We start from the raw sequence: 26483 nt of genomic DNA, 5'->3' as shown, positions 1-26483 counted from the left end.
AACCAAATTTCAAATAAAATCATAGAAATCTTTGAAATTTTAAATAAAAGTGAAAAAAAAATTAATTATCAAATTCAAATCAAATTCAGTGAAAAAAGTGAAAAGTTTTAAGATTCAAAAATATCCTCAAAAAATCACCTAAAATCAAGGATATCAAATTTAAATTCCCATTCCCAACAATGCATGTGAAAATTAAAATTTCTCATCATTTTGGTTAAAAAATAAGGAATAGTTCTTAAGTGAAATATTTATTTAATTTTGTGATTCATCCGGGTGATGTTAATCTTGAATGATAATGTCGTGGATTTATGGGATGATTTTCATCCTCATTCAGATATCGTCAAGGTCAGTGATAAGGAATCAACATGTTGCTTATGCAACTCCATTGCAATCAGGTATGTTTTTCTTTTTTTATTACTCGGAGGGGAATCTTGAATTTTATTAGGGATCTCAAAAGGGATTTGAATTTTTTATTGTTCTGTGGATCTGATAAATTCTTTCTACTGGGAATGAATACAGCTTGATTATACATCTTGAAAATGAGTTGAATTGACTTTCTGCAGTCAGACTTCTTGTTTAGCGAGGTTGTTCTTGAGGATTAATCAACTCAATCAATTCATTCTTGGTGATTGAGCTGTGCTGCTCAATTAACCCCAAACTTAGCTTCAATTTCCGACACTAAAATTGAAATTCTCAGTTAAAACTTGATTAAAACTCAACAAACTCCAACAAATCTCTCAACAACAAAAAAATTCCAATTAAATAAAAGTTTTCTCTAAAAATAAATTTAATAAGCCTCATCTGACTTTCTTTAAACTCGATAAGCATTTACGGAATATGCTAATTGAAGCAAATTCTTTTGATTTGAATCAAGCATCAAGACACTAAGAGAAAAAAGTGAAAATATAATAAAAAATATTCATAAACTCGTCATACATACTTCTTTTGTGCGATTATCATAAACTGTGTTTTGCGGTATATACTTTTTTGTTGTCATGTGTTTACAATGAAGTGTGAAATTTTTTTCCTCGTATTAAATGATATAAAAAATATACTTGAGAAATGGGAATGAGATGATAATTTAAATCGTAAATGACAAGAGTCGCTTTTTTGGGGTTTGGAGGATGTGAAATTGTGTTGATTGCTGTACTAGAGTCACAGATCAACTGGGGTTGGTACGAAAGTGACTTAAATGAAGACGACTGTACCATGAAGCTCTTAAGGCTCCGCTAAAGGTCTGTGATGCTTGGAATAATCCCTGAAGTTGACTTTATCGCAAGCTAATTGTCAATTCCTTTATTCGACATCAACTCAGACTTTGTATGGAAAATTCTGGTTAAGTCGACTCGACTTCATACATAATCCAAATTTATTTCGAGTTCTGGCCAATACCAAGCTCAAAATTGTCCATTTTATAGTCTGTACAAGCTCAAAACTGTCAATTTCACACTTAACAGTGAATTTCTCCACAATTACGATAATTTAGCAATCTCAAAAGACACCAACAAACCCATTTCACAATAACTTTCATTCCATACCATCCTCACTCACTATATCTATCAGATAACCCTAATTAATTTGTTATTGATTGAAATTAATTGCCTCTAACTAATTTTTAATTAGCAAATTCGTTTCTTTTTATGTGTCAAAATAGTTGCGTATTTAGACTTAATTCAGCATTCGGCTACGAGTTGACCTTAAAAACTGATTTTAGTTATATTTATTAGTTTGTCAATTGTATTTAAGACGTCATTAATATGAAATCAACACATTCGATTAAATTGGGCATATTTCATGGTATTTATAGGAGTAATCGAATGAAATTATTTTTAATCGCCATGACCAAGGACAAGATGGATTGTTTTGTGTGGTGATTACATTTGTATGTGGGTAGTTTGGATTTCTTGTGAGTTGAATGGGAATTTCATGAATAGTTGGGTTTCAAATTTACTATTCTTAGCCTAGTTGCTGGGCTGACATTGTACCTAAGCACTTCGTTGGCTCACATGTTGTCATTTACTGTCCAGGCCGCAAAAATGGGTAGAAAATCAACCGATATGGGGACATCAGGGCTACTATACGTCTTCCCGTTAATACAGCAACATAGCGATGCTCTATCGGATACGGTGTGTTGCTCAGGCTTGCACATACCTAACAACAACTCAATTAAAGAAGATAGTTTAGTTCTTATCCATAAGATCCTCAAGAGACACTTCATTTTAGCCAAATTCTACCACATAATCTATCTATAGCCACCCAAAATTCTCAATCTACCAATAAAATTTCCCCCAAGTAGAACGCCCAATATTTACCATTTTAATTACTACCTCAGATAATTCAAATTAATTCACCTTACTCTACATTTTCTTTACATTACCCAAAAAAATTTTCTGTTATCATTACATTAATCAACATTATTTTCTGTCACAAAAGACCATTGTGACAGCTTTTAAATTCCATAGCTCCAATTTTACTAACCTAATTATCCTCGCCTGATGGCAATTTTTTTTTTTTTTAGTTACAAGTTAATAACATAATCGATTTATCTGTGTTGATATCGAAATTCGTTGTTATGTGAACAAACAGATTTTATAGAGCTAATTGAATCAATAAGCTAAAGAGACACGAGTAATGAAATATAAAATGTTGTATTTGTTTTCAAAATAAATGCTTAATAAGAAGGCCGAAAGCCTCTCTTTTGTGTCTTTAACATGAGAATTATATCCGATATACAATAAATTACTATTTGATGTAATTGTTATTGAATTATTGAAGATTATGATAGTGAAATTAGTGTCGCGGCATTGTTATTGAAAAATTTTGATGAAAAATATGATTGTGAATGGAGTTAATAGGATTGCTTTTATTGGACATTATGTATGAAATGTTTGTATTGAATGAGGAATTGAGTGTGATAGGTCAGGGCGGTATTAAATGCAATTTTTGAAAATTTTGAATAAATTGAAGGTTATTGTTTGAAATTTTTGGAATTTAATGCATTTGAAGGACATGAAAGATGACAATTTAGGATAGTGCTGAGGTTAAGGAAGCTTGGGGATGGGTTTGAACATGATTCAAGTTCTAATCATGCACTACCTCTGTTGTACGCTAGATTATTTCCATTTTAGCGACTCTACACATTTATTATTGCAATTTAAACTGATAACCTCAATATTTTCATTCATCTTGACCATATTTCAGCTCCAAGCTCATCTACCTAACTCCTCTTATCAATAAAACCTTCAAAAACTATAAAATTCCAACTTTATTGACTTCGTTTATTTAAAAACTTTCTTAAATGATTCCTAAAAACTTTAAAAAATTTTATTTCTGTTCTTCTCCAAGAACATGCTGCTTGCTGCTTCTTAACGAACAAGAATTGCCATTAAAAAAAAAATTCAACTTTCTTTATTCACCGAGAACAGTTAAGAAATAAATCAAAACTTACAAAAAGTGAGTGTCTTCGAATTCAATAAATTCTTTATTATGTAGGTACAAAATAATTATATAATGAGACTTTATTTTATGCAATAAATTGTGATTTGTGCTGCGAAGTTTTTTTGGTTTTTGAGATGTGCAATCGGTTTTGACTGGAAAGTTTTTCTTCTTATCAGTCGGTGGAATTTTTTTTATTGTGGATCGAGGAAGTTTGTTGTAGTGGAAAAGGTTAAATAAAATGTTTAACATTCAGTTTACTTTAATGTTCTGAGCACAGAAAATAGAAAATTGCATTTAAAAATTATAAGAAAAATTGAGAATTTTGAATCAAAAATTTGAAAACAATTTTTAAAATTTAAAAAATTTGAAGAATTGAAAATTTTTTTTTCTGCATTTTTAAATGAATTTCAAAATTTTGAAAATTCCAAAAATTTAAAAATTGAAAAGTTTTAAACTAAATTCCAAAAATTTGAAATTAAATTTCAAAATCTCGGGAAACATATTCAAATATTCTACAATAAAAAAGTCTGAAATCTTTAAAATTCAATATTAAAGTCATAAAATCCATAACTCAAATCCCAGCAAAAAATCATTAAATTCCAAATTAGACATTTCAGTTTCATTTCAAACTCTTTTTTTATTATTTCTCACTGCATGTCTAATTTTATACCTCAAAAAACGTCAGCTTACGAAATCAGATACTTATTTACCACTTACTTCGTTACTTCAATAGATTCAATTGTATATCTTGAGCTATCTATCTCTCATTTCTATTTATTTTTCCTCTTTTCTTATTTCTTTATATTATTTTTTTGTTACTTTACTTGTGAATTCGAGAGAGAATAAAAAGAGTAAGAGATGTATGTAGATATTCACATTAGTGTATATACAATAATTTTCTTTATGTATTAAACATTTTTTTTATGTATTTTTCATCCATTTCTCGTTTTTTTTACTATTTCTTCGTTTTATGTCTTCTGCATGCAGACAGTCATGGAAATAAAAAAAAAAGAACTTTTTTTCTCACCTTTTTTGCTTGTAGCTGTTTTTTAAGTATTTTTGAGTTTCTTACAACTTGCTAAAATGCAAAAAAAAAAGTTCTGTGTGCAGAGAAGACAGTTCGTGCTAGACATTTTGCATGTTCTTGAAGTGTGCATCACAAGAGACTTTTGGTTCACAAATGGAATGATGATTATGACTGTGAAATGTGAAATGAGAAGATGAGAAGGAAAAAGGAAAAACTTTTTCTTTATATTTCTGTCTTATCTGATGAATTGAGGATGCAGAAGGAAGGAAAAGAAAGGAAAGAAATTTATAAAGGAACGGTCTTTAAGAAAAAATAAATTTTTCATTATAATCTAGGTAAAGTTGCCAACAATTGGGGTATCTTGGAAATTTTAATCTAATTTATAGAAAAAGTTGGTCAAAATGTCGAGGAAAATTATTGGAAAATTTTATGATTTTTATTAAGTTTTGGAATGAATCTTCTAATTTTAAGTATAAGTGTCATTATTTCACCTTATATCTTGATTCTTGTGGTCAAAAGTAAGTCATAGAACTCAGTAGCATAATGTTTTGATGCTCTAGTACTAACTAGTGTTTGCATTTTAGCAGCGAAACGCCTAATGATGGATTATTTCACTCACTCTGATATTAGACTGGCTGGCATGGTACCAGACTTTTCCTGCATCACTTTAGGATGCACTCGTGCATTTAGAATCGATTAACTGACCTTTTCAGTCATCTTAGTTGCAAATCCCCTGATTATATGCAAATATTAACTAGAACCTTGATTATCCTCAAGAAACCATTCAAAACCTGAATAATAATATTATATTCCACACTTAACATCTGTGAATAAACCACATATTAAGTCATAAAAACCAGCAAACAAAATTCAATGACACGAATCTCAATTTTCTTGCCATCTTCCCACAAAAACTATCAAATTCCCCTCAGTCTTACTGTGTCTTCCATTTAATTCTTCATTGTACATACGAGAAGGAAGAAAGGAACAAGAGACAGTCTCGTTCATTTGTCGCGTGAATGATGAAATTAAGTGAGCACTCGGTAATGATACAAATGAAAAACAAATTGAAATTGAAGGCACGATTTTTTCTCTTTTTTTTTTTATTCATTTCACTTTGATGTCTTTTTTTCCTGACTTGCTTTTTATTTGAAATTTCATTCTGCTACAGTGAAAGAAAAATTACTTTTTTAAGATCCTCTTAAGCATGTCCTTAATTGGATTCTATGAAGTGCTGCTTTTAATTTCTCCGCTACTCCGTGCAGCTTACCAGGTGCTTGTATGTATTTTGATAATATGCATGTAAAATAATGAGTGTGAATATGATACACTTAAGAGGGTATTAAAGCCTATCGTCATCTTCTTTTATGAATACTTTTCTCTCTTTTTTTCACGGTACTTATGCCTTTTTATGTGTCACAAACTTCATTCATGTGTAGAATTAGAATTAAGGTTCTTTGATTAAATTTCTGATTTTGGTTGCTTTTGGAAGTAGATTAACAGAAGATTGAATTTGATGGATTTTTATCCCCTTAAATTGCTCAGAAAATGTCTCCAATCCTCCTCAAAATTGAAAACAAATCCACATATGTATAAACATTCCCTTATAATGTCTTATCATTTATATCAACCCCAACATTTTCCTACTCCCTAGTTTATTATTATTCCATGTTCTTAATGGGAAATCGATAGATTAAAAACATAAGGTGTGTTTATATGAGCACATTTATAGCATGCTATGCGTATCAAATTTCTTATTTCAAATCACTGACATAATTTTTATTAATTCTATTAAGAGTTAAGTTTTTGTGAATTGAAAATTAGCAAGTTTACGTCTTGGGGATTAAAAAATGAGGTTGATTATTGGTTGTGGAAGGGGTTAGAGCTTGTTTTTGAGGATGTTGCAGCAGATTGGACACTTTGGGTTGGGTTTTGTAAGAAATTGGTCCTTAATCCTCTTGAAATGAAGGTATGACTAACGTAATCTGCATTTCCTATGATATAGATGTATATACTTGCAAATTTTGTCTAATCTCAGCTTGTTATACCAGGAATTAGCTCACTCAAGGCTACAGGCTTTCAAATTTGGCCAAACGCCCCTTCATTATAGTAAGGCAAAGTCGTCATTTCTTCAAAATTCAAACACATTTCTCAGAACTAATTAATTTAAATTTAGTCACTAAATTTATAACTCTACAACAGCTCAAGGATATAACATTACTCAAATAATTTTCCAAATTACTTCCGAATCACTAAATTAATACAAAAGCTCCTCCAAAAATCATCCAACCCATCCCCTCATCCTCCCATAAAATAAATTCAACAGTCACCTTAAAATGACATAATTACAAAGCAGAAGCTAGCATCCTTCCATTCATGTTAATAATAGATATTCAAATAATGAAAATTAATCCTCAAAAAAGCTTCAAAGATTTACAATTTGTTGTCTCGAAAAGAAAGGGTGACCTGACTAAATATTTAACGAATGAAAGACGTAGAAAATGAGAATGAAGCATAAAAAGTAACTAAAATCGGTTCATTATGTTAATCTTCATGTTGAATCCTTTTAAGCTTAATGGCTGACAAAAAGGGTCAGTAAATCATCAAGTTTAATGGAATAAAGTAGTTTTTCTGCATAGTTGTTTAAGGAAAGGATTGCTGAGTTTGTTTGGGGGTTGGGGAGTCGTGGATGTTGACTTGCTGCTTTTTATGCTTCTAATTTAGATGTTTGATAAGAATTGACCTGATTTTCATAACAAAAGTATCCAATTATTGATAGAAAAAGCTATACATTAATTCCCTCTGATTGCCATTATTTCCTCATCCAGTCAACAAGTCATCACAATAGTCAACATAAATTTTCTTTTAAACTTCCATCTTGTTCCTTCACAAACTCCAATTTCCTCTTCTGTCTCTAACTTTACAAAGCTTTGTTGACTGCTAAATCTCTCTCTTTATTTCCATCTGACTTTAACAATCTACTCGTTTTTTACTTCAACATCAAAGCTTTCTTCTTCCATCCGTTCATGGCTGTAACGAACAAATAAATAGAATTAAATTTATTCACATAGTGACTTGAAGGTAAAAAGGATGATGTTGTTGATGAAGAGAATAGAATAAAATGTATACAGCGAATTTTTCATCGCTTCACTCGCTCATACATCTTTCTCGCGTGCATGTACTTTACAGTATATGAGGTATATGGGATTTAATCTAATTTCACATAATAGAACGTATAATCTCTATCTTACTCGAAGTAAAGTTGATAAAATAAATAAATATTATGAGTCAATGGGATAAAAAATGAGGACATGTATTAAGCGGGGGTAATAACGCTGTTGTTGATGTCAATTTTAAGAAAATATAAGACAAACTGCCTCACACTACCCACGATTGTTCACATAATGAAAAAATAAAAATTAAAAGTAACTCGAGCACAAGAAAATGCGACAACAGATGAACAGAAGATGAGCCTGAATGTGGATGGGGAACGTTCAGTTATTCAATAACGCTTTTATAAGGGAAGTGTATGTTGAGTTGACACAGCTCAAACAAGGAAGCAGTGAGTAAACTTCATATTCTGCATTACGCAATAAGTGAACCGCGCCTATGGGAAGCGTTGAAAAAAACAAATTCATAGGGATGGAAGTAACGACATAAAAAATATATTCTATAAAGTAAAAAATACAGCGAGTTGCTTGCTCGCTCGAGTGCTCTCAAAGATTTTAATCTTGAACGAAAAATCTCGTCGCTTCTCTTTATTTTTGCTACTAAATATCACATGCATGACACAAAGAATAATGTTTATTTATTTTCTATATGACTCCTTCTCATTCTACGTCCTCAAAAAAAAGAGAGGAATTTTACAGTTTATGGAATGAAAAATATCTTTAAGCTTTTCATTCAACATCTACTGCTGCTGAGATTGAAGTACTTTTTGAAGGATTTTTTCGTTTCATGAATAAAATTCCATCTTCACCTGCTGTGCATATAAATAAATGAATATATGGATATACAAGTAAATAAAATCATATTTGATCCTTGTACGTACATTAATTTGTAATTTGATGCCATATTCACTTACTTAAATGATTTTATATGAATACTTCTTATGTAATAGTCAATGCTTATTTATACAAGGCTGTGTATGGGATTGACAGACATTTAAGTCCTTTTGAAATTTGAAATTGAATGTGTTTGAGGATGTTCATGGCAGTGTTTAATGATTTACTGCAGGGTGCATTCAGAGATGCTAGATTTGAAAGGATATGCTTTTGATGTGTGTTAGTACTTGAACTACTTCCTTTCTTTATTGACAATGTTGTTCTGTTGGGATTGATGGTTGCTTTTGAATTGAAGCTGGAGTCACTAAGGAGTGGCATTGCAACTTATTGACTTCCTATCCCACAGGAATAACCCCCAAACCTACATATTCTCTCCTCCTGTCCAACACTGTAGCACATATAGGAAACAGGCAAAATCCTTGAAAATATTCAGTCATTTCAGTATAACAAGTCCCCTCATGTCCCTTGATCTCTTCAAAATTAATCAAAAATTCCGACAAAAAAATAGAAAAATTAACAAAAAATATCATACAAGCCAAAAATATCCCCAAACCATTAAACAACAGCATCAGTAACCATGCAACTGATAACACCACAATCACCCCACCTAAAAGTTCAAGGCTGAAATAGCACACCGGATAGCACAGCAGCAAAAATACATTCTGTAAAAAAATTACATTATCAGAATGAAAAATTGTTGTGCTGTCACAGGTCGTGTGAGAAGTTAAAGAGTTAGAAAATAAAATATGAATTTAATGAACACTAAGCAACGTAGATAAATGATGGAATAAAGTATGACAATATTAAATTTATGCTCTGATTGAATTTATGGTTTCTAAAAAAATATTAATGTGTAAATTCAATTATATTGTTCAAATATTTGTATTTTGACATTTATTTGCTTTATAAATTAAGTGTGATGCGGTTCCATAGTTCCCCTATCACAAATTTTTCAAACCATTCTGTAAAATATTGTTTTAATCCTGTGTAATTCGTTTGATTGCTGAAAATTATTTTTGGTATTTTATAGTAATTAATCCTTTTTTTTCAACCCTTTTTCTATAATTTTGTACCCTTTTTTCGAAAATAAATAGATGAGAAAATTGTAGTTTAGACATAAAAATGAATATTAATGTTCAGAAAATGTTAAAAAGAATAAATAGAAGGGTATGAAGCCATAAACTATTTGATTGGTGACTTTGCATAAATTTTTATGCTTTGATAATATTGTAGATTTGTTTAGAAGTATAAGCCTTTTTTGAGCTTGAACTTGACTTTATGGAATTGAAATTTGTCTACTGAGTGACCCAACATAAAGATATGACCAAGAATTGGTGCAAATTTAGCATGAAATTGTCAATTTAACACCAAACTAAAGATGAACAGACATTCATGCTGATTATGAGTATTTTATGTCATTTCTGGTTTGACTTACTTGTGCATTCATGTTAGTGTAGCTTACAGGCAACTTGAGGGCTCATCGCTGTCTCTAGATCAGCGTGATTCTACCGTAGAACTAGATTTTTCTGAATCTGACTCCAAGACATAGTCTCGGAGACCTGAAGACTCACTTTTCTGGTTTATTTGATGCCATGTGTCTTTCAGCCTATATATTCCATCGCTTAGAGCCTTTTGACATCATACCAGCCACTATTTCATTGAAGCATTCATTTAAATCCATCTGTTTTAGCCCAAAAAATCCACCCTGACTAAACTAGAAGTCTAAATTCCCATGAATACCAAAACATCAGTACCTCCAGATGCAAACAATCACAGAATATCGACTTTATTCAATCTACAAAAGAAAATAATGCTCAAATTTCCATTTTTTATGTTAAAATTCATCAAAATATGTATACATGAGATTGTCTCTCTTTAATGTATTCATAAACGTGGATGTCTTGATATTTTATTCTACATTTTCCATGTCATATATTTTTTTTCTTTCTTTTTTGCTCTGTGCATGCAGCATGGCATCATTTTTCCAATCAAGACAAGTGCATGAAAACAGAGATGAGAGAGAGAAAATTTTATATAAAATATCCTGCACGTGTGACAGACTTAAAGCTTGAAAATATTTAATTTTTCTTGAAAAGCTTCATATTTAAAGTTTAATATTAGAAATATTCTAGACTATTAAAATGTACAAGATGATACTGACGTAGTATTTAATATCCCACCATATGAATAGCATGCACATGTGGACAATAAAGCCGTATTTGTTTTTAGAATTAAAATCCTTTCTAAGTATTTGCATGTTTGAGGATTAAAATCACACATGTACAATAAGACTCAAACAATGTGAATGATGTATTGCTGACTGTGTATGTTATGTGATATTTTTAAAAATTAAAAATTCTATTTTCATGTGCTCACGTGTGAGGATTTAATTTGTTTCGCTGGGGGGTTTAGTGTAATGTGAATGATAATTGATTTTACTGAGGTTGTTTAGAGGATTTATGGGTAATTGGATGGATCAGAATCTGATGATTAGCTCAAGAATCTGAATAATTATACTAGAAATCTGTCTGAGTGTTCTTAGGCACGAAATCATCATTTTTGAACTCGATTCTGATGAGTTTCTCTTGATTTTGACTTAAGGTCTGTTCCTTCGAAAGCTAGTCAGCCATTCCCTCAATTTGACTCATTTCTATCGACATCTTCAGCCATTTTCTCAATATTCTCTAAACAAGACCTATTAAATCAACCACAAAGTCAAACTCACGACATAAACTAATCCACAAAACCCCATTTCATATTCCAATCAGCCAACAATTTTACGATCAATATAACCTTTTTTATCAATGTCTTCATCACAATTTTTATATCCATCATTACATTCGTCAAGATATTTTATACAAGAAATTTGATTAGCGCAAATTATGTTGACTTTGAAAGAGTCTGAAATTCTTGGCTTCATAGCTAATGAACTTTAATGTTTTGAGACATTAAATCATTCATTAAAATAATCGATGAAAAAAAGTGGGTTTCATTGTGTTGTCGGAAGAGAATTCGAAGATCACGATTGGAGATTGTTTGGGACAAGAATTTTTTATTTTTAAAGGAATTTTATTTGAATTTTTTTCATATTTCAATAGCAATAAAGAGGTAACGGGTTAATTGGTTGGGATTGTTTGGTATTGACAGGAAATAATTTGAGGTCAGGTATTTAGGAATTTTGACGAATTTGATGATTTTTGGTGGGGCTTCAATGTGCTATACTTGAAAAGGTTAATTGAGCTTTTAACATTTTGGGAGGGAATTGGAACATTTTGGCACTTTGTTGAGTATTAAAAGGATTAGAATGGAATATAATATTGAGTATAGAGCGACACTGGTATTGGTGATCTGTCGGACCATCGCAAAACCCGATGAATTCAAAGAAGTCCAATTTAACCCAAACTTTTACCAATAATTTAACAATTCCCACAAACAAACACAAATTCCATCCCAAAAAAAGCCAATAAAAACATACCAAAGAATCTTACGAATTATCTTTAAGACAACAACATCAATCGAAGAATTCTGAAAGTACGACAAAAAGAAGTAAATACACATCATTGCTAATTCCAACAAAATAAATAAATTTACTTTTTTTTCCTACTTACACAGAGAATTCCGTCTTTGTCTCAACCTCAAAAGAAGCGAAAATGATGATGTAACTGCAAAAAATCTTGAACGTAGAACAAGAATTCTTTTTTTTTTTCTTCTTCATAAATCTCATCTTGTCTTCTTATTCTTGTTTTGGTATCCTCTGTGTGTACATTGCGATGCTTCATCACACACAATCATTTGTTTTCTTTCCAAGTATTTCGCATGTAGAATTGTTTATAGGAAAGGAGGTTGTTGAGGATGGGGACAGTGTTGGGATAGGAATTGATATATTGCTATGGATTCTTGGAGAATTGAAGAATCTCGATATTCAGGAAGGTCATTTAGCAGGTGTATCTCCAACTTACAGCCTATTCAATCAAAGTAGATGAGCTTCATGACTTTAAAGACCCAAAAATTCCAGTCCATCCCCAAAATTATCCATAACAAAGCATCTTTCACTCAAAGTCATCAGTTCCACCCAACCCTGCATCCAAACAATCACATCGGACAGCAAAATAATAGAAAAAGCTCATTTTAGAATTTCTCTTAGTCTCCAATGCCTGTTAAAGGTAACAAAACATGTATAAGAATAGAAAAAATTCTCATCATCATCATGATCATTACAATCATCAGCGAACATTGGCAGTACCGTCGTTAACTGTACTGTTAAATTCATTCGATGAATAATCAATATTTGAAATGAATATATACAGCCTGTACTAATGCATATCCACACACAATGAACAAAGAAATGAGAAATGAGAGAAGATGAAGAAAAAAAATTGTTGAAGTTGATTTTACCTAAAATAAATGTTTTCATTGCTGTGCGCTGTATCTTGACGACGAGAGAGAAATTTCAATAATATATGAGTCAGCAGTTAAGTTTCTATGATTTTTTAAAAAAGAAATATTGAAGATGTAGAGGAATAAAAAACTTTGAGATGGATTTTTGAATTGAATTATATAATAACAAAAAAAGAAGTGAGACAAAAAAATTGATGGAGGGATTTTTTGATGCTAAAGTAGGATTGAATGAGATATGAACGATTTTTTTTTATTGTGATTCAATTTATGCATTTGATTTTAATGACTTTGTAGAGAAAATATTGTCTTGGAGAAGTTTTTTAATGAAAGTTTAGAGTGCTGATGTGAAGGGGTGCACTTAGGGGGTGAGAAAGTGGATCTATGCTTGATTAGTTTAGACACGATTAGACACGATTCTGCTTTAATATTCTATTTTGCTTTTTAATCGGCCTCTTTGTGTGGCTTACTGATATAATGAGCCTCATGGGTTCCTCAAAGTTCACCTTAAAGCGCTTATATCCAGATTGTGCTTCGATACGTTAGGAAAGCTAGTAAAGGCTAGTTAAGTGCCAATAAAATTACTGCAATTTTTCTCTTCCATCTCTTAAATCTTAAGTCATGTCTCTTGACTCCAAAGACCCCCAATCCCACCTCCACAAACTGAAGAATCTCTAAGAAAATTGCATTACAATTGATGAAATAATAGATTTCCAAACTAACATCTTGAATTATTGCTGCTATAAAACTTTTTAATAATTGAATGTGAATAAAAGTTTCAAAGATTTCTTATCAACTTGAACATCTTGTTAGCGTTAACAGCATTAAATCAGTTTCGAGAGAAATTTCTTAGTCATGCACTTACCTAATTCGCAATATTATTTTTCTCTCATCCTCAACATTCTACACAGATGACTCACATCTTTGACATTTGAGTGTTTTTGTATAAAAAATTCCCCCTGACTTTCAGGTTTCTGTTTATTCTCGATAATTTATGGCATTTTGCTCTAATATTATGTCAAATTAAACAGAAATTCTATAGAAAACCACACGAAGTAAGTCGCAAATTTGCAAATATGGCAATAATGATACCAAAATACCGAAGAATCTACAAAATCGAACTGGACGTGATGGCTTAAATTTATTGTCGATAAAACTGTTTTTGTGGGGCATTTTGGAGTTGGGTTGTTTAGTTATGATGTCTTGAGTTTATCCAGTATTTAACTGAAGCTGTTTACAGAACGACACAATAAGAAGTTAATGGAATTCGGCACTCTAGTGGGTTTTGTGCAGACATAGCTTTCTTTGAGTCACTTGAAGATGATTCTAAATATAAAAAAAAGTTCTGAAATTTTAATGACGAATCTCGATGGACGTAATTTGCAAACAATTCCACATTTGTCCATTAATCAAAAATATCAGCAATAAAATCAGATTTTACTGTATTGATTGGATTTAATGACTTAATATTGTTAATTTTAGAATAAAACAAAATGGGAATTCAAGATTTTTTTAATGACTTTTCTCATGAAAGGCTCCCTATGAGTAAATTGCTTTAGAATTGCTCAATTCTTTAATATAGATATAGAATAAGTTGTTAATGCTTTAAAGTGACCACCCTAGAAGATGCTGAGTTATTTATTTATTAACTGTATAGTCAGAGGGTCTTAATTGGATATGACTAGCATATCTGAGAATCATGTTGCTTCAAATTTGGTTTCATGGGGTCAAAATTATTTAAAAACAGTATTTTATATGCAGTTAGGTCAGGTCTACGTTATTTTGATAATTTGCTAGCAACACGGTGACATGGCGGTGATCTATTGGCTTTGTTGTGCCTAAGAACAAATCCTAAGGTCGAGTTATATTACATCAAGTTATCCACTAAGAATTATAACAAAATCATCTCAAGGAACCTTCCATTTATTACAGTCTTAAAAATATAAAATATCAAGAAAATCCATAAATCAATTTAGAATCATAAACAGTAAATTTATTTTCCCATATAAGTAAATAATGATATCTGACTTTACCGCTATCGATCAAGGTATATTCGTTTAGAAGCATAGGGAAAAGAAATTCTTTCGTTTTATTCTACTTCTGCGGTTAGATTGGGTCATGAAGTACAAATGCATTCTTTGGGTTAGCAGAGGTATCGGTTGTGGATTGTTGGCTATGAAATTGTTCGTTGAATTGCTGGCTTTTATTGTTGGAATTTGAGTGGAATTTATGTGAATTTTTTGAAAATTTGATTTGAAATTTTGAAAAAATTTCGAAAACTTTCTTAAAAATTCTCCAAATCTCATCAAAAAATCAGTCATTCCATCACCAAAACGTCACCCCATTCCCACCATAAATATCAATAACTTTTCAATCACATTGTTCAACCTCATTTGACTGACATTATCGTCATAATTTTCATAATTGAATTTATTCTTTTTTTTACCTTTCTCTCTTTAAAAATAAATATAAAAAAAAGTTCTACAATTTACGTCAATGTGCAACAATTTTGTCATATTATTTTTGCATTGTAGCACAAAATATATATATAAAATTGAATTTTCAATTTATGTCTCAAATGTGGTTATTTGCGCAACATTTGCAATTGGCAATATAAAATTTAAAATAAAAACTAGCATAGCACATTACTAGCATAACACAGATTTTATATTAAATAGCATTGAAGTTCATTGAGATGAAAAATTAGACATTTGTGTATTGAATTTTCACCGATAATAATGAGTCACATACACTCATGTGACTAGCTTTTGTTTTTTTGTTGATAATTGAAACTTCTCGGGTGTGCAGGAAATTGAGAAGTTGGAGTGTCGAATTGGTTGACGTCCTTCAATATCTGTGACAATTTTATTGGAGTTTTGTGAAATTATTTTGTGTTTGATGGCTTTTAAAATAGAAAATTTCGATTGAATTTTATGATGAAATGTTTGTCAATTTAGTTTTGGATTTAGTGGAATTTCATTGATGTTTGGCAATTAATTTGTGGATAATGTGGTGCATTTTAGTGTAAATAATAGTTCTGAATGTTTGTTAAGCTAATATTTCTGGTTGGTCGCTCGCAGCGGTTAGATATGCACAACTGCTCATGTGTATTCAGGGGGGTATTCAAGAGGAGGGGGAGATTTGGAGCTTTAGAGATTGAAGGGCCTCCTGACTACACCCCTGTATACTTCTCTTAGATATAGGGTTTCTGAAAAACCGCGTTTTTCCAAAACCGCGGTTTTGCGGTTTTCCAAAATTTTAAAAACCGCAGTTTTGCGGTTTTTTTGCGGTTTTCAATTTTCATACAAATGTATGAAATTTCTCGAAAAAATTGAAATTTGGAGTTTTATGCATAAAAATATTAAATCTTTCTATTTTCCTCCATTTTATTTAGATTCAGTTCCAAATTCGTTGATAAAATATTGAAAAAAATTATTTGTTGTAAAAACTTTTAAAATTAAAGATTTTAGCCCCGCTTTTCAAGTTAATAGAAATTTTTTATTAATTTTCGAATTTATCTTCAAAAATTTACATTTTGTGGATTTAAATGAATTTTTTCCATACAAAGTTCTAAAACTGCGGTTTTTCATTCAAAACCGCGGTTTTGATAGGAAAACCGCATTTTAAGGTCAAAAAGTGGTGGATTTGCGGTTTTTGAAAATCAACCGCTTCCAGAAACCCTACTTAGATAAAAGCTTGTTATCAAATTTCCTGCAGCAATTCAACCATAATTTATGACTTTAAAATCAGAATTAAATTAAAATCACTTAACACCCCACACCTAACCCCCTTAATTCAAGATTTCAACAACAATATTAAAGCATAAAATTCCTAACCCACACTCCATAGAGATAAAAATCTCCTAAAACCACTCATGTCAACAATTCAGGCACAAACACAAAACATCCATCAGACATGTAAAATGCCACAAACACCTGAGCAATGTAATCAATTTAATTAAAATAAATCTCAAAATATTCATACGTTCTCATTGCCCTACATGAATATTCATGAAGAAAATTTTCATGGTAATTAAAATTAAAATTTTTTACGTATGCCTATGTACCTGAATTGTTCTGCATGCACACAAGAAAAATATTTTCTTTTTATCCATCCATCAGCAAATGGCTTTTATGTAATGATTCATCACTCAAGCATTTTATAGCCTCATGAATGGCAATTAACTGCAATATTGAGTCAGATAATGACCACAATATGTACTCGGACTATTTGTACATTACAGTTTGGTCTATTATTGTTTGGCTACTTTTTTTAAGTAACCGTGATGCCGTCTCTCTTTCTGTTAACCTCAATTTCTCACTTCAGTGGAGTGTGGTGTGCTGTTAAATTCACTTTTAGTTTTTTTTTTTTGGATGTGATCTATTTTCAACATTTTCGTGTTGCTTCATGTTCTGTGCGGTGTTCTGTACTGTTGATGGTTATTTTCACTTTTTTGATGAGTTAATGATAGGATAATTAGGCTGAGTTTTAGGTAATGATTGCGGCTTCTATTTAATTGAGATATGGTGGATATGATGATACCTAAAGGGGGTTATAGATGATGTAAATCAACAAATTCAACATTCTAATGTCAAAATTCAATAAATCTCTTAAAAGTCATAAGTCGTGATCATTTCAATCCCATAACTCAAACACAAATCTCTTCCGAATTTCTGATATAATTTTCATGACATTTAGATCACGACAAACGCATAATCACACAAAAATCCATTTAAATGGAATCTCTCATAGCTTATTTTTTAACCTCAACCGCCTGCCTGTGCTGCTCCATTATTTTTTTTAAGCATGCAAAAGCTGATACCCAATTTTCACTACTGTCGAAAGACAATCCAAATAAAGACACTGCATACAGTTATTTAAAAATTGCTTTTTAGAGCAAACAACACAACAGACTCAATTTTTTCGTCTTCTCTTGTTGCTCCTCTCACATTTCTAGTCTTTCTTTTCTTTTGTCATAATTTATCTCATAGCTCATTGTGTGTGTTGTGGCAAAATTTATTTTAATATAGCTAACAACAAGTAACAATTGGGTGTCTATAAAAGGCATTGAATGTGAAATTATAAGTTATAATTTCTACAAATATGTAAAGAAAAACAAATCATTATGAAAGTAAATTGTTTTGATATGATTTTTTGTGTGGTTATTGATGAATAGTGGTTTCTTGGGGAGAGGTACCGGATCTGGGTGGAATATTGGGGGTATTTTCTATTGAGTAGAGCTCATAGTTCGACTTGTCACTCATATGGAGTCAAGATGGATTGAGTTGATTTGTTCATAAAGTTTTGGAGTCAATTTTGTGCACTGTCTTCACATTTGTTGCAGAATTCATCATTTTTGGGGTCACCCTACGAAAAAGCTCATTAACTTGACCCCTAGGTGTCTTTATTTCCAACAAAATACATCTTTTGAGATCTAGCATGTAAAATTCTAGCATAAAATACAATAATTAGCTTGGTATGGCCCTACTCAGGTAGTTGGGGCCCTAATTGGTTAGTTAAGATCCAAATTTGCTAGATATGACCCTCATTAACTAGTTATGACTCTAATAAGCTAGTTATGGCTCCTAACTGACTCAAAATTGGCACTATCCATTATATAACTTTAGAAATGTCCACATCTTAATTGAAAATTTCAATAATTCTAATCTCAAGATCTTCCATGGTCTGAATACTTTGCATATTTTTCCACCCAAAAATTATCTATTCACATTAATCTCATTCGCACACCTATTCATTATTATTTGCATACCTTAATGTCTATATCAATTTACTCATCTACTTACTGTTTCAAAAATAAATATTTTTTTAACAATTTCTTTCACTCTTTTTTTGTTAATAATCTATTGTGTTTAGGTTCGTAGAAAAAAAGAGTAAATTGATACCATTAACTAAAGAACTCATTATTAAAAATAATATAACTGCTGAAAATAAATCCACAAAGCGTTCATCAAAGTGTTGCTGAATACGAGCTCAATTTTCTTTCTCATGTAATTTATCCATCACAATTTTTATCTCACCTTTTTTAAAAGTTTACTTTCATCTTGTAGTTGCTGCTGTTTGGTTAGATTGGTTTAGTAGAATTCTTGGGGACTCGTTAGGTATGGTGGGTTTACTGGATATAATGAAAGTGCTTAGTGTTGAAAATGAAAAGTTCAGAAATTGAGAATTCAGGAATTTAAAATTCAAAAATTGAAAATCTTAAAAATATTAAATCAGAAAATATTGGAAACTATACACAGCATGCTTATTACTATCGGATCTTTTATCGCTAAATAACGAGTACATAAATATACAACACGTCAATATCCAACGTACTCCCAAGAAGTGTAAGATACGAAGCGAAAAAAAAAGTATGAAATTATTGATTAATATGATCCAAGCTTACAATGTTGCTCATGATCTCCAATCTCGTACCTCACAATATCAAGTCTTTATGTGTAGCTGTAAAAAAAATATATATATTGAAATATTGAATACATATTGCAATAATGCGAAAGGTTAAAGGAGTCAATTGATGGCAGAGAAAATATAAGAAAGAAATTTGTTTAGTTATGGACTGGATATTGATTTTGAATAGATTTTGAAGATTCATGACTGCTTTCAATGCAGACAAAATGGTCATTCACTCTTAGGAATTTGCTGAAATTCATAAACTATACAATGACCGATTATACACTTGTTCTAGATCGAATAGCTCTAAATCAATTAAAATCTCATTTCTAATTCAAATAACATTTTCACATCCAATTTTCTCACTTTATTAATTTCATTCTTTTCCCCATTACACTACGCTATTTAATTTCTCCTCAATTTTTGATGGTATTTTAATCTCAGATTAAGTACGTGCTTTAAGAACACTTGAGCATTTTACAGCAACAGCTCGGTCAATACCACAATGTACTATCTACAGCATATTCGATTATTAAAAAGCATTATTACACATTAAAGTGGATATTTTTTTTTTCACCTCGACTGAGTCTGCATGCATCAATGGGCTTACGAAAAATGAAACATTTTTTTTTGCATCTGTGTTGGTTTCGATTGCGGTCATAAGAATTTCTCTTAAACAATTGAGATGGGCGCTTTTTGCGATAACAAAGAAAATTTCTTCTTTTGTTTTCGACTTTTTTTTATTATTTTCGGGAACTTCTTGGAAATGCTGCATCGATTTCTGCTTTCTCTGTTCCTTTGTCTTGGTGGTTTTGGAGTGTTATTGGGAATGCAAGATGTGGTTAATTTGGATTGAATCTGAATAAGTCTGTCAAAGTTGATTTATAGACAAACAGCTTATTAGTAGCCTTAGGCTTAGGTAGGCCTTGAGCCTTGGTACCTTAGGGTACCTTAGGGTACCTTAGGGTAGGCCTTAGAGCGTTATAGGTCGATTCATCAGATCAAGAGTACGTTATTGAGTTAAGAGGGATTGGATAGCCATTTTAATGGATTAGGAGCATACAGTATAATTAAAATGAGGCAAGTATTGACCAAGCTGAATAAGAATAAAGTAAAATAGAGGATACTAAGGTATAATAAGGTAGGATAGAGTTAGATAAGGTTCAATAGGGTCATGAAGTGTAAAATAGAGTAGTTTAGAGTACAATATGTTGGATAAAAGGTTTGTCTCAATCTCAACCGTCAGATTCCCATTCCTTCTCCATATAAATCCCAAAAACTCTCATTTAATGCAATAAAAATAAAAATTACACCCATAAGGGAAGTGTGTAAATGAGAATGAGATCAATATAAATCGAATAAAAATATCGGTCGATCGGGTAATGTGTCATTGCAGTAAGTAAATCTAACCTTAAGGTCATTCAATACCTTCCACATAATATATATTTCTCATTTCATTATCCATTTGATGCACGAGAACGTGAAGCCTTGTAAATAAATATTCATATAATTTTCGCTTTTGTACGTCGTTTGGTTTGGCGGTTGGCCTACAAAAAAAAATAGATTTTTTTAAGCTGATTGATTGTTAACACAATTTAAGTGCTCTGCCCTAATGCTTTTGGGTTGTTATGCTTTACTAATTTATAGAGGTATTTTGAAGGTATTATGAAGGAAAATAGACGCATTGAGTGATTTAATGGAAGTTTATATTGCGGGAATATAAGGACTTTTAAGAGCAGGAATGGAACTTTTCTATCAATTTAGAAATTACCTTTAAATCCCCAATTTTTGTCAAAAACTTAAAATCCTTCAAATCCTCATCACTTCAGCTCCATTTACTTCTCGAAAAAAGTTCTTGTAAAAAAACAAAAACAAGGAAATTTTTTCATGAATTATTAAGTTTCATCTCCTTAAACTCACACCGCAGTATTCTCAAAATACTGATTGTTATTTTCCACGATTCCAAAGGACTGCCGAGAAACTTTTCTGTAACAAAAAAACGAAGAAAAACTTTTTCATTTTCATTCCTTACAAAAAAAGCAGAGCCATAAGCAAGTAAATCGATTGTGATGGAAATTGTGACAGATAATTGCGCGCGGCATAATGTTTATGGTTAGGGAATTTATTTATTCAGGCGGAAGCGATAAATACAAAAAGGAATTGAATGTGGAATAATAACAATAATAATGATAATAACAATAATAATATTTAAGTGAAGAATAGCACAACACAAAATAAATAAATAAATAAATATGTATGGATATATTGATCTAGTTTTTTTTTTGCTGCTGCTGCTTTGTTCTGTTGTATGAAGGTAATGGCATGTGAGCGCGGTTTATGAGGCTGTTTTGGAAGTATATTGCTGGATTTTGATGCTTACACGGCAATCTTTTCTAATATATAATGAGTACACTTACATGGCACCATTAAGCGACTAAGTAGGAACCAGTTCTGGCTATTGATTGTGTTTTGGATAAGTCTGTCGAATTTGCGACTTCTCAAGCCAATTTCACCCTGAAATCGAACTAAATTCTATCAAATTCCATCAAATTCTTCTGATAGGTATTCTAATAAAGTTCACAACTACAAAAATCCCAAACCGTCCCTAAATTCTACACATCAAGTACGCAACAACCGCGCTTATCTTCCCCGTACCCTAATCAAACTTACCTTCCATTCATATCAATTTTTCCATACTTCTTTTTTTTGCTTCCATTACAATATAGCATTATGACAATCATAATAGACATTTTACCTTTCTTTTTCTCCTTCCCTTCTTACACGAAGGTGTCAGGAACATTCGCCCGAGAATCAGCACTCACATATGTTTCATTCACAACACATACTGAGTGAAGACACAGTATAAGAAAAAAAAGTATAATATAATCACAATGTTTTTTAATGTTCGCTCGTTAGCAAATAGTTTCGGAGAAAATGTATGCAAATATATACCTTCGCTTCCTTTTTCATCATCTCCACTTCAAGTACATTTTAGCAAGGTACTTGCATTTGTAATTGATACTTGAGACTTACTTACATATATTTTTAGTTTTTCTAGATCGTTGTTTAACCACCTTACTCTCTTTTTTTTTTTTTTGCTGCCATATTAAGATGTTAAGCGATGTGCTTATTTTTAGAATAAATTGAGGAAATGCATTGGTGTGGTGTTTGATGAGTGATACTGAAGGATACTGGATAGTGAATTGAATTGGCCATTTTTTAAATTTTTTTATCAAACACGAACCTTTAAAATCCTCATTCCTCAATTCATTAATCTGCTCCATTTACTCCCAATGAATAATTACAGATAAAACTCATTAATGTTCAATTATATTTAATTAACTCGATTACCGATTTTAACGTTAAATTACGCACATAATGGTCATCAATTGAGATGAAATGAAAGCCTGCAAATAAATTAAAATCAGCTTTAAATTGAAGTTCAAATGTGAAACTCAATGACATACCTTTAAAGATGCAACAAATTGACTAACAGAATCTGTTATGTCCAATTTGGATCTTAATTTTCAAGTTCCTAATTTGTAAGGCGTGGATGGATCAATTATTCATTAATGAATTAATGACTTATTGCCATTGGAGAATTTTGCGGCGTTGCGATTGATATTAGACTTAATTGATTAATGAGTGTTGAGATTTTTTATCGATTTGGTTATTATTGGAAGTAAAGTTGCTTGAAAAACTTAAAGATATGCTCAAATGACTGCTGACAAGCACTTAAAACTAGCTTTAAGTACTCATCTAAATATCAATGTCGAGAATATCTTCATAAACTTTGGAATCCATCAATTCTTAAAATAAAGGAACAAAAACATTTTTTCAAGCATAATCTCAAATATCAAAGAACATCCATTCTTATTTAAGATGCTTTAAATCAACCCGAAGGTATATCTTGTGGTCTTTTTTTTTGCTCTTGAAAATTATTCTAAAGGAAGAACAAAAAATTGCGATTCTTATTGAGAAATAATAAGAATTAATTTGCATTATTCGAGAGCTCATTTTTTTCGAGTATCGATACTTGATCCCAAGGTCCTGCTTGAAGCAAACAAAACAAAACACAAAATTCTTCGACGGATTTTTTTCATTTATGTCAGATTCTATTAACATACAATTATATAAATGGGTTTCAATGTTAAATCTAGCCGTGAGGCTATTAACCCGAGCGGTACAACATAGATGCTAGTGAATTGATTAGCCGGCAAATTGACGGATTTTTATATTGATATTTGAGCTGTTTTTGGCTTATTTTGGTGACCAAAGGTTGCCTATTTTCATGTCATTTAATAAGACGTCTTCAAACGTTAAAGAGAAGCTCAAGACATACCCAACCTATACGATACTTATCCGACAAGTTGCACTATATGATTCAGAATCATGGAACACGATCATTACTGATTTGTTTCTTAAGAATCGTTCGAAATCAGAAATCACGTTGCCGTCACGGCCACTTTGCATCTTATCGTGCATACGTCAATGAAGGGGCAACCTTGTGACCTTTTTGAGAAAGGAAGTAATTTTGGTGTCGCTCGGGTTAAGATTGAATACTTGGAAGATTAAGAACATCCAAAAACTGATACTGACAGGTAGTAAGATGATGTCTAAGAGTTAAAAAATGTTCTTGAAAGAACTTTTTGACTTCCTTCATCAAGTCTGATTTTACAAATAATATAACTCCTAAGAATTATGATAATTTAACTTCAAGCCCCTCAATTAGCACTCTACATACCAAAAATCAACTTAATATTCACTTTCTACGCCTCATTGCAACACTCCATATTAAGTCTTTCAATACAAAAAAATTCAAATTCTCAAAGGTGTGGCATCTAGCTGAACAATAAGACGCTAATTCGATTATAAATTCATTTTCACGATTCTTAATGCATTTCTTAAGAATCGTAGCTTCATTTCGTATTCACAAAGCGAATTTTTGAATTGAAAATAAATTCAAAATGAATTTTTTTTTTTTTTATAAAAATTGAAAAAATGAATTTTTTAATAAAAAATTGAATACAATTTTTATTCCCAACAATTCTTTAGATTTTGTAAGAACGATTGTGTAAATCAGAGGAAATTGAATTGACGCTCATGACATGTATAGGAAAGTAAATTGCATACATCATATCCGATATATCCGTTCTGAACATTTCAATATTGTGATTATAGATGTAGATTGTGTGATGAGCAATATGGATGTGGAGAGTCAATGAACTTGAGGAAGTGAGAAGGGGGGACTGTGTTGGGAATAATTTTTGCATGGTTAGTGAGTTTTGGGATTTGCTGAATGCTTTAATATATATTTTTTTATAGAATTATTTATGGTGGTCATTCACCTATGCTACTCATGTACCCTGGCAAGCAAATAGATCGCTATCAAGAGCAGAACAGGCTGAGGGCATGCTGATCTTGAGTATTTAACCAGAACAACCTCTCGATGGCATGTTACAAGGGATATTTCCTTGACTGAGGCGAACGTAGACTCTTTGTCGCAAAGACAGAACGTCTAAGGCCCGCTCCATCCTTCAAGAACTTCTGATAGTTCAAAATGCTGAGAACTTTAGGGTATTCACTTATGATGTGCAGTAATGTGTAGGAGGATGGATTTTAGGGGTTTGACTGTCTAGGGATATGAGAGTCAGCCATTCGTGTGGGTCTGTAAAGCTAGTAGGAGGTCCAAAATTACAATTCTAATGCAACAAACCTTTACAAATTCTTTAACATAATTTAAATAACCCATAAATCTGAAAACCATTAATTTCATAATTTTCTGCATCCAAGCTGCTCATTTCAACATCCACAATCTCTCATTATTCATTCTCTAAATCCCCCCGAAAATGCAAATCAATCCATTCATTAGTTCTTATAATATTATGACATACCAGAAAAACCAACAGTCATTTACCTTGACTTACTCAAACATAGTAAGCTAAATGCAAATGAATAAATCATGAGATTATTATTGTGCAAAAAGCTTATTTGCATTCAAAAAAATAATCTAAAGCAATATGCATGATTCATCGATCAACAAACAGAAATACAGTTGTTATAACGTGTGTACAGTTATTAAACAGAAAATTTAATTTGCAAGATTGTTAAGGAACGGAAACAAAAAAAACCAACACGAAAGGTTTATTCTGTGCTGTTGATAATTGAAAATTTAGTCAAGCACACGAAATTTATTTCTTTTTTGGGGGGAGGAAAAGAAGAAAGACTAAAATGAATATTTCACTTAAATTAATGAGACAGAATGAAACAATGAACCGGAATGAGCCGCTGTCGCGTCAATGGTAATATTGAGTATTTTCTTCTTTTGTTTGTGATTTTGTGGGAATGATGCGACAGTTCCTTGTAAAGATTTTGTGTTGATTTATTGATTTTACTGACTTTAAGAATCAATCGTGGTCCATTACCTCGCTTAGGTTGCGCTTGAAGCTAGTTCTAGTAAGTCGACAAAGCAACATCGACGCTTTGTTGACGTAAAGGTGGTTTGATGGATGATTCCGATCAAATCCAGTAACTAATGCAGCTCTATTCCATAATAGTTGAATTGCGTGCTCTGCAAAGCACACCTTTTGCCTTCTAACAATCCCTAGCTATTATCAATCACAGCAACATCACCAAGATCCAAAAAAAATCTTAACTTCCTCAAAAAATCCATAAATATCACCCTAAGGGTCTCCATATATTTATTATTATTGTTTCTGAAATTCCTATGGTGCTAATTGAAATTCAATCATCGAGCCGCAGCGAAAGACAGAGATAAGAGTCTATAGAGTGGATGTGTTCGATGCCAAGTGTGTAGAGTTTGAATATCTTTAAAGTGGTGGTTTTGTTGATTAAATTGAGTGTACGTCAAGTGCCATAAGAGTTAATGAGCTGATGAGATACTTTGGATAGAGGACTTTGCTCTTTTTGTGTGATTAATTGAACTTGGTTTAGATGTTGATGTTGATTTTGTATTGAATTTTAACTGCAGCTTCCTGGCACTAACTTTAATTAGGCCTGAATCTTGAAACTCTCCCCAATTCAGCCTCTCAAAGGTAAACTTTCCAGAACTAATTATCAAATCTTCATTCACATTCTTACACATATCCAAAATAGACTGCTTACATCGCATTTAATACAGCACAATC

The 26483-nt window shown here is 31.5% G+C and overlaps 1 protein-coding gene across 1 annotated transcript in view; it reads left to right on the top strand.

Moving 5' to 3' along the window:
- The window catches only part of Kul (Kuzbanian-like), a 123792-nt gene continuing 97309 nt past the window's right edge, over positions 1-26483 (top strand). The window contains exon 1 of the mRNA XM_070649750.1: positions 1-395. Coding sequence (XP_070505851.1) covers positions 290-395 — 106 coding nt within the window. The 5' untranslated portion in view covers positions 1-289. The remainder of the gene's footprint in view (positions 396-26483) is intronic.

Source organism: Chironomus tepperi, unplaced genomic scaffold (genome assembly GCF_022539635.2).
Source record: "Chironomus tepperi strain 1889 unplaced genomic scaffold, CSIRO-AGI_Ctep_v1 contig_430, whole genome shotgun sequence".
NCBI lineage: Eukaryota > Metazoa > Arthropoda > Insecta > Diptera > Chironomidae > Chironomus > Chironomus tepperi.
Note: the sequence above shows the minus strand (reverse complement) of the source record. Positions and strands in the feature narration are given on the sequence as shown.